This window comes from Hordeum vulgare, chromosome 5H (genome assembly GCF_904849725.1).
Source record: "Hordeum vulgare subsp. vulgare chromosome 5H, MorexV3_pseudomolecules_assembly, whole genome shotgun sequence".
Lineage (NCBI taxonomy): Eukaryota > Viridiplantae > Streptophyta > Magnoliopsida > Poales > Poaceae > Hordeum > Hordeum vulgare.
Window position 1 is genome coordinate 520365967 of NC_058522.1, and position 9980 is coordinate 520375946.

General features: G+C 49.5%; 3 protein-coding genes across 3 annotated transcripts; 1 reads left to right on the plus strand and 2 right to left on the minus strand.

The window, feature by feature from the left end:
- Positions 1-243: 243 nt before the first annotated feature.
- LOC123452092 (60S ribosomal protein L5-1-like) lies at positions 244-3157 on the minus strand. Its single transcript, XM_045128674.1, has 9 exons — positions 2960-3157; positions 2284-2353; positions 2098-2189; positions 1856-1982; positions 1683-1762; positions 1483-1599; positions 948-1082; positions 651-820; positions 244-536 (listed from the first exon to the last, which is right to left on the minus strand). Exons 1-9 carry the CDS (start codon positions 2960-2962, stop codon positions 425-427), a joined length of 906 nt encoding a protein of 301 aa, XP_044984609.1. The 5' UTR covers positions 2963-3157; the 3' UTR covers positions 244-424.
- On the plus strand, positions 2991-4158 carry LOC123397116 (umecyanin-like). Its single transcript, XM_045091789.1, has 3 exons — positions 2991-3127; positions 3282-3475; positions 3546-4158. Exons 1-3 carry the CDS (start codon positions 2991-2993, stop codon positions 3749-3751), a joined length of 537 nt encoding a protein of 178 aa, XP_044947724.1. The 3' UTR covers positions 3752-4158.
- LOC123452093 (dnaJ protein homolog 2-like) lies at positions 4010-7701 on the minus strand. The gene is made up of 6 exons (XM_045128675.1): positions 7413-7701; positions 5556-5721; positions 5303-5450; positions 4938-5214; positions 4649-4847; positions 4010-4563 (listed from the first exon to the last, which is right to left on the minus strand). The coding sequence occupies exons 1-6, from the start codon at positions 7560-7562 to the stop codon at positions 4235-4237; spliced, it is 1269 nt and encodes a 422-aa protein (XP_044984610.1). The 5' UTR covers positions 7563-7701; the 3' UTR covers positions 4010-4234.
- Between the last annotated feature and the right edge of the window lie 2279 nt (positions 7702-9980).

Genomic DNA, 9980 nt, shown 5'->3' on the forward strand with positions numbered 1-9980 from the left:
TCCACATCTGCTACGGGAGCGATGCAGGCTTTTGACCGATGCCTATGACAAGTTTGTTGGATTGGAACCGCTCGGCACCTGCTTGTAGGAGTCGCTCGGTAACTCACACAAAGAAACTAGTTTTGTGCGAAACTTGGTAACTTAAGATAGCAGCCACAGTAATATCAATTCCTATATAGGTTAGGAATACGCTGTAATGAAAAAATAATGATGAAAATAATACGCTTTAAAAACAAGAAAGGGTGCCAGACAAACGAATTAAGATTAAGATCCAAATGCCAGCACGGCACATAATCCAGATAACAATCTATAACTCCGGCAAGATACCCAAGACAGAAAGGAACAGGTCCGTTGTGCATAGTGCCAGACTTTAACAAAAACGCACGTTGCAAGACTACACTGGGGAGATGGACACGAACGCTCTTCACTCGTCATCCTCATCATCGTCGGCGGCACCAGCAGAGTTGTTGAGGGCGTTGAGCCTCTCGACGAGGCTGGCCTTCCTTTCCTCGTAGGTGAGCTTCTTGGGGTTGTACCTGCATCCAACAGACAAAAGTTCACAACGCAGCTAACAACAAGGTTGAAACAAAAAAGTAGACACCAGTATACATGTACTCAATAAAATATTATGAAATGTTTGCCGACAATACCTCTTGTGAGTCTTGGGAGCTGGCTTGGTTGATTTGGCCATGCTAGGATCAGCGCGGATGGCAGCGTGAACCTTCTTGTAAACTGCTTCCATGTCATCAGCTGAGATTCCCTTCTTGATGTACTCACTGAAGTGAGTTTGGTACTTCTCGGGTTCCTCATCTGCTAGCGACTGGAATAAGAGCAAGACAAAGGTTCAATAAGAGATGAAAAGGTACAAAGAGTGATTTCATTGCCCTTGGTACATCCGCATGAACACAAGAAATACAATACAATGAGGGTAATGGCTTCTAACTCACCCTCATGTAGTCAGCAACATGCCCTCCATAGATGTACTTGCGGTGAATCTCAGCATCCAGAGACTTCTCGTCCTTCTTGAAACCAGCAAATCTCTTGTCACTGTGGGGAATGTCCAGACCACCGTCCAAAGCTCCCTGCAGGACCAAAAATAATTACACCAGAGGCACAAAAGCTCAAAAGACATACCAGTGCATTCAGCAACAAAATAAGTTCGACATGCTACAGAATGGGAAACGATGTATCGCTTCATACAAATTAAAGTTGAGAACAAACTGCATTAATAATGCTTTTTGACTTAGACAAATGGCATAAATAGATGCTACACAAACTACACATAATAAAATAGAGCAGATAAAAAGCATCCAGGGCATGTGACAACCAGGACAGGTGATAGGGTGTAATTAAAAAAACTGAAACTGTTAAACAGCTACAGAGAAACTACCAGTGGTGGCTTGCCAAAAGTTTCATTCAAAGGCATGTGACATTAAGTGACCATCTGCACTTATAAAATTGTGCAATCATAACATAACATACCTTAAGTGCACCAAACACACGGTTTCCAGTCGTAGTCCTGATAAGACCAACATCCAAGAGCGCACGGAAAGGCCTCCTCTCATCAGCAGGTTCAACAGAGAAGTCCTCACCAGTGGCCTGATAAGACATAGATAATGTGTGTTCATCAGAATCAGCAACTCAGCATATTACACTAAAACAATGTAGCAACCAAATTATACCTCAACATTGCCTTCATACTCCTCATCCAGATCACGGGACTTGAGCACACGACGAGCCAAAAGCAGACCAGTGCAGTAGGCTACATGATGCATTCAGAAAAATAAATCAGATAAGGAGGACTGCATCAAGATCACAGCAAGCATTTGCCTTTCAATCAGAAGACAAAATCAACCTGCAGCATAGTTGGTGAGTCCAACGTCAAGACCATAGCGAGGCAACTCATGGGAGTAGGCAGCAGCCATCACGATATCACCAGCAATGGTAGCATAAACAATTTGGGCAGTGACATCCTTGTTGGTCTAAAGCACTATTGTTAAGAGATACAACATGCCTCCATGGTACTCATAAGCAGCAGCATATAGATGATTGACAAGTACAGAAATAATCATAATGATAAAACTTTGCAAAGGATACAAATCGCACGACAAAGCGGTACTTGGGGGTATTGTACTTGTTCTTGTCCTGGTTCGTGAGCCTCAGCCTTGCCCTGTAGTCGGTCTTCCCCTCTGTGGAAACAAGGGGCAAAGGAAACATAAACAAACAGAATCGCTGTTAAATGACAAGTAGCAGAGTCATGGAGTGGCAGTTCTGAAGACATACGACGCCTTCTCTTGAACTTGACTTGGAAACGCTTGGAGTACGCCCTGGTCTTCTGGTTCTTGACGAACACCTGAAAGAAATATCCAAGAGAAGAGCACATGAGTACACCTAGGTTTGGAACTTGTAAGTGCTAACGAGGAAACACTAGTAATCAATCAGGTGGCACACACAAACATTTTCTAGTATAGATATCGAGTGTTAGATAGTTCTATTCAATAACGAGGAACCTCATGGAACATCCCACGCTTAGGAGTAAACTCAATTATTTCCTAAATATACCTAAGACTACTGTCATCTCTCGTCAATCCACAACAATGATGCATCTGGTCTCAGAAATGGGAACCTCTTTTCGCATCAGTCGTATAACAAACAGAGCAGGGAAATACCACTAAAGCATGATAAGCGAGCAATACAAATCTGATGAAGCAGCAGAAATCCAGATCTAGCAGACTCTACGAGCTGTTAGGACGATCCCCCCGCGAAACAGAGCAAATCCACCGCAGATCTGACTAGGAAGGGCTAAACCCTTAAGCCCCGAGTCACAAGCTATGAAGATAAATCGAAAACCTAGGCGACCACTCCTCCGGCGACTGAACGAAAGCCACACGCCACAGGCAGCGACGCGCGCGCGGACCGTAGCGGCGGCCATGGAGGAAGGGGAGGAGATCGGACGTACCATCTCGCCTGCGAGGAGGGGGCTCCTGCGGATGGAGGCGGCGGCGGCGGCGCGGGAGGGCGGGCAAGCGGAAGGGCTGGGGATGCGAGGCAGCGTGGTGGTGGTTATATATGCGGGGGCGCGGGCCTGGCTCCTTGCTGGGCTGCGGTACGAGTGGGCTGGGGAAGGGTGCCCGCCGTTGGGCTTCTTTCGGCCAGTTTCCATTCTAACCTAAGGCCCGTATATTATTTTCCGTTTCTTTTTCCTTCGACAGGAGAGCGTATAACGGATCCTGTTGCAGAGCGAGAGAGCAGTTGCTCATTTCTTTGTCTCCCTCCGACAGATCACCAATGGCAATGGCGTCCCTGCTCGCGGCGCTCCTGACCGGCTGCGTCCTCCTCGCCGTGCCGGCGCAGCGGTGGGCCGTGACGGCGGCGGACCACGTCGTCGGGGGCTCGATCTGGTCCATCCCCACGAGCAGCGACCACTACCGAAATTGGGCGGGCAACAGTACCATCGTCTCCGGCGACAACCTCGGTGAGCCAGGCATCAAAAAGACGATGTTCGTGTTTGTTCTCTGATGACGAGAATGCGTGGGTGCGTGCAGTGTTCATGTTCGACGTGGGGATGTACGACGTGGTGGAGGTGGGGCGGTGGGAGTACGACCGCTGCTCGGCGGAGGACCCCTACACCGACACCTTGAAGAGCAGCCCCGCCGTGTTCCACATCGACTTCGCCGACGTGAAATATTACGTCTGCACCATCGGCAACTACTGCTCCCTCGGCGTCAAGATGTACGTCATCGTCCAGTGAAGCCGACCACAAAACCTCTCGGCTCTGCAACGTGTGCAGTAATAACCTCCCTTTCAACTGCTGCTACCATGTCCTAGTATGTTATTCCAATAATGAACTCGGGCTTAGATTCTAGTACAATAATGGAAATTGATATGAACAATGTGTACGATGATGACAGCCAGAACACATGTTTATGTTTAAAAACCACAAACATACTTTGCAAAATTGCCGACGGTTCTAATAAGTAGACAAACGTATTCAGACAGACAGCGTGCGTTAGTTCTCACGAACAGATTGCTTTTATACTGAAGTATCACACTACATCAGAAGTAGCCAGATAGCATTTTTCGAAAACACATGGTAGGATACAGTCCCGGCGCCATAGGGGCAAAAATCACCTTCATCGATAACACCACCAACAAAACCCCAGAAGCGGGCAGGCATCTTCATCTTGGATCCCAAAAAAGCTTGCCGCCCAAACCTAGCAATCATGCCCTTGGCTTACTGTTGCGCGCACTGCACTCTCTGGGCACCGCCTCCCGGCATCTCGTCGTCGTCCTCGTCGTACGCCTCCTGAGCAGCAGCATGGGCTTTCCGACGCATCTCCTCCTCCATGTTGACATCATGCATCGTCGTCTCCTCGCATTCGTCAAGCTCCATGTCAGTCAGCTTGGATGCAGGCTTTGGTGGAAGAACGGCCTCGAGAGCCTTGCACTGATCCGGTGCCAGAGAGTCGGGGAACTCCACTGTGAAATGGATGTAGAGCTTGCCCTTCATGAAAGGCCTCTGGTACATCGGCATTCCCTCGTCGCTGATTGCCTTGAATGAATCTGATCAAATTTTGAAACCAAAGGTTATCAACAGGTGCATTTTTGCACAAGTACAGATTGGACGCTGAGGTCTATGAGGCCTTACCAGGCTTGACAACTTCACCAGGGTTTGATTTAATGAGCAGCTGCCTGTTGTCCAGATGGGTCAAAACGAGTTGGAACCCACAAAGAGCTTCAGTGAGAGATATGGTGTGCTCATAGAAGAGATCATCACCCTTTCGCTTGAACTTCGGGTGTTCCTTCTGCTGGACGACAAATACAATGTCTCCAGTAACAGTGTCAGGCTGAAAACAAAACACACTGTTACTTTGTGGACATCAAAGCAAAGCTATAGAAAAGAGTAAAGAATTATCATAAAGACTGAATAAGCATACCGCCTCATCAGCTTCCCCAGGGAAGGTGATCTTCTGGTTGTGTTGCATCCCCTTCTCAACATGAACCTCCAAAACTTTCTTCTCCTGAAGAACCTTCTCACCCTTGCAGCCTGGGCAGCGATCTTTGTCGTTAATACTCTCCCCGGTGCCCTTGCAATCATTGCAGGCATGCTGCACCTGCTGTATCATGGAAGGCCCCAGCTGACGAATAGTCACCTTCATGCCTGAACCCTGGCAACCTGGGCACCTCATGGAAGCACCAGACTTGGAGCCCTTGCTGAAATAAACAAGGAACTATGTTCAAGAACAGCACTGCAGGAAACACATGATCAACCGGTTACTGTGAAGGAACAAACCAGACTTACCCCTTGCACTTGGAGCAGAGGACACTACGGGAAAGAGAGAGCTTCTTTGAGGTACCATTGTAAAGATCTTCTAGAGAAGCTTTAAGTGGATGGACAACATCCTCTCCCCTCCTTTGCCTTCTGCCCCTGCTGCTGCCACCACCACCACCTGTGCACAAAATATACATATGCAATTTATTACATCAAGACGGCATGCACTGTATAACAGAGTTTGACGGTCAAACAAGAAAAATATGTTGCCTTCAAACAATACCTCCAAAAGAGGGCCCGAAAAATGATGAGAATATGTCAAATGGATCAACTCCACCACCTCCTCCTCCACCCATTCCTTCCTTGAGAGCATCTTCGCCATACTTATCATAGATCTCACGCTTCTCAGGGTCACTCAAAACCTCATAGGCTTGTGCCAGCTCCTTGAACTGAAATAAAATTTAAACAACAGATACACCCGAAATAAGCCATTCATTCTGCAGATCATGGTAAATCAGCAAATAAATTTAGCACAAGAAATAAAAACAGTACATAAAAAACAGCAATGATATATTTTCGCACGCTAGATATATCCTTTCCAGGAAGAATCCCATTATGTTTGATAAGTTCTTTCACAGTTCAAACAGTTAAATTTACATCAGAGCAAGAAATATCATATTACACAACATAAGCAAGACAAAAAAGCATATTTTGCATCACTCCACTACAGCAAAGTAGCAGAATAAAGTGATTAGAGTTGTCAAGCAGATCAACTACCCAATATATCACAGATAAGCAAGAAGCATAATAAATAAACCGGCATCATACAGATCTAAGAACTGTCCAGCAGATAAAAATACCCGGATCAATCACAACATTTAACTAATACTCCCTCCGTAAAGAAATATAAGAGCGTTTAGATCACTAAAGTAGTGATCTAAACACTCTTATATTTGTTAACAGAGGGAGTAGACGATTGTCCAAACAAACTGGCCACACTTAGTAAGGGAATCTGCTCCAGAGCTGTAGCAAATCATAAGTTCTGCATAGATGTCATATGATAGCTTTGCTTCACAGAATTCCAAAAACAGACAAGGTGAATGACACTTGGTATGAAATACAAACTAGACCAGACCACTGCATTATCATTTTCTGCCATCAGCATGGGATTCGACACTCACACACACAATTATCAGCAGGGACATCAAGCATGACCAGTGAAATGTATAGCCACCCCATGTGATAAGGCTTGCACGGTATGGGAATGTTGCATGTCCCACAATGCTGCCCTATTGCTGCACTCCTAAGAAGTAGCAACTGGGCACAGTCACTGTAATGGGTGGTAGAATGGTTGCGTACGAGGTGTCATGTGGACATTGTTGGTACTCATATATGACTCATGGGGACATCAGAGAAACAAGAAGAAGCATCAGATGTCTTCCCATGACACTAAGAAAACGGTTGCCACCTTATAACTAGAAAAGACGTCTAGAAAATTCGCATTATCCTGAGATGAATCACCAAATGAGTACTCAAACATGAGCATTTTTTAGGCTGCTAAATCTTACTCCCTCTGCAAACAAATGCAAGACGTTTTAGGTCATTTGTTTACAGAGGGTGTACTTACCCATGAAGATGCAAAATAACTGGCCCTGCAAAAACATGCAAATAACTTCACTAACCTGAAACTAGCCAAACTAACATGGGAAACTTTCCTGCACCTATAACACAAGATACTGCCAAATTTACGCTCAGGAATACCTTCCTACACCTATCAATAGCCAGCCCTTGGCAGAAGGCAATACCTATCCCCCAAGATCGCGATCATGACCGATTCACAAGCTCACATCAAACCACACGAGCACTCCCTGACTAGACGGGGCAAATCAGCTGCGACGGGAACTACAACCCCCAGCAAAACCAGATCGCGAATCGACAGAAAATTAGCAGCTCGACCACATCACAGATGCTCCTACGTAGACGACTCCCTGCACCAGGCAAACTCTGTGCCCTCGATCTATCTACCTTTATCAGGGCAGATCAGATCACCAGATCGCGCCGGAACGACCCAAAAAGTAGCAGCTAAGATGCGACGATCGCGCCGGGGCGAGGGGAGGGGAGGAGGAAGGGGGGGTCGGACCTTCTCGGGGTCACCGCCCTTGTCGGGGTGGTTCTTGATGGCGGCCTTGCGGTAGGCCTTCTTGAGGTCGTCCTGGGCGGCGTCCTTGGGCACCCCGAGGACCTCGTAGTACTTGGTGTTGTCGCTCTTCTTGGGGGCGCGGCCGAACATCTTCGCCGGCGGGGTGGTGAGACGGTGGGGTAGGCCCCTCCTCGCGCGCCGCCGGTCGCCTCTCTCCCGCGGGGCGGGCGTGGGAGCGGAGCGGAGACGAGGAGGCGGTCAAAGTCGGGCGTAGCGAGTGAGGGAGAGGGTTTCGCCCCGCTGGATACGCCAGGGCTAATGTAGAGAATGGAGTACGTGAGCTGGCTGCGGAGGCGTACTCTTGGTCGCGGGCCGCGAGGCGGACCGGAATTGTTTACTGCTCTCGAGGGGAGCCCTGGCCCTGGATTGTTGGGCCAGGTTCGGCCGCCGGCCGGAGATTCCAGCCCAGATGCGCTATCGTATGGGCCAGAACTCCTCGTTATTGGTCAGTGTCGTACGTCCAGAGCCCTGACGGTTTAGCACCGGGGCCCCGCCCTGGTGGCTGCTCTGCATCTGTGCCCCTGCCGGCTGATTCAGGCAGGAGGCCAGCTGGCCAGGAACAGTTCCAAAAGACAAAGGTGTTAGGAATAATTAATATGTACGTATTAATTATGTAATTAATCAATACTATATAGGGGCCGCTACCAATCCACCGGTGGATATTTATTAAAAATCCATCACCTCCACAACCGTTCGATCTCACCCATAGTCGTCCGATCCGTTCCTGATTTAATTCCTGAAACGACGTTCGAGTTGCAGAAACAATCGCTTTGTTGCAAAAAATAAACTTTGGATCCATTAAATCCTGAAACAACGGTCGAGTTTTAGAAACAATTGCTTGTTTCAGGAAAAAAATTGTTCGTCTTTTTGCAAACATAGGTGTTGTTGCGGAAGAATTTTTTGCAACAAAGGTCATGTTTCAGGAATTTTTTGCAGCGGGCTGGGATGGGGCCGCGCTACGGCGGTGCGGGGCGACGGGCGGCGAGGCGTCTAGCCCCCTGGTTGCGGGAGCTCGGCGGCGTGGCCGAGGGGCTACGGCGGAGCCGAGAGCGGGAGCCGAGGGGCTACGGCGGCTGCCCAGTGGTCGCGGGAGCTCACCGACGGGGCCGGGAGCAGGGCGGGGAAGGCCATGGCAACGGCGGCAGCTCCGGCGAGGCTGAGCGGCAACAAGCAGGCGGCGGGCGAGGTCGCCGGAGCCGAGGCGGAGCTGCAGGGTGGAAAAGTGAGGAGCTCAGCTTCATGACCGTTCCTGAAACAATGATCCAGTTTCAGGAAACGGTTCGTCATCAGATCGAGATCCAACGGATGAGCGCACGGCGGATGGATCGCGCGGGATCAGCCGGTGGGATGTAATCTTTTCCCATACTATATCGGTTGTTCTTTTGCAACAGTCCCTTCTGGAAACCGCCATGTACTGGGTATAAATATTCCTAATTTCCATCAATGAGAGATTACTGATCACTTCATCATTATTCTTTTCTTCTTTTACTCTTTACACATTATCAACACTTGCTCTGCCGGAAGAGACGGAGAGCCATCACGGGAAAGAAAAGGTAAAGTCATGGCAAGGAGAGACTTGTCATTGCTGGCCTTCGCTTTTGCATGCTACATCCTTTTCACGCCCCATCGCCACTGTGTTGCACGTCGGCGTCAGGGACTTGGTGCAAGGAGTGGCCCTCGTCGCCGCTTTTTCGCCTGGAACCACCGTCAGAACCGTTGTCGTGGGTATGCATGCCAAGGCAACCGCCCACGGACCAACGGTGCACCGGGCTGGACCCTTGGCTCTGGCCACCACTGCAAGCCATGGCATACCTGCAATGCATCTTGTTGGGCCTTCAGCTCCGGCTGTTGCCGACGACTACATCGTACCAGCCAATCCGCCGCCATCTACCTTCACCATCCCTTCGATGGATTGGCTCCTTGCAGGTCCATCGTGTTGGGTTACGTAGCATAAATTCAAAAAAAAACCTATGCGTATTCAGATCTTCCTATGGAGAGACCAGCAACGAGAGGGGGGTGAGTGCATCTTCAAACATTTGAAGACCTCTAAGCGGAGGCGTTGCTAGAACGCGGTTGATGGAGTCGTACCCGCGGCGATTCAGATCGCGGTGTGATTCCGATCTAGTGCCGAACCACGGCACCTCCGCGTTCAACACACGTGCAGCCCGGTCACGTCTCCCGCACCTTGATCCACCAAGGAGGAGGGAGAGGGTGGGGAAGATCTCCGGCAGCACGACGGCGTGGTGTCGATGGAGAGACGAGGTCTCCCGGTAGGGCTTCTCCAAGCACTGTGAGAGGAGGAGGAAGGAGGGGAGCAGGGCTGCGCCGAGGGGAAGAAGAAACCACGTGCAAAACAGCCCCAAACCCCTCTCTATTTATAGGAGGAGGGGAGGGGGTGCCACCCCTAGGGTTCCCACCCTAGGTGGTGCGGCAGCCCCCCCCCCCCCAGATGGGAGGTGCGGCGGCCAGGGCAAGGAGAGGGGTGGCGCACCCCTAGGTGGGCCTTAG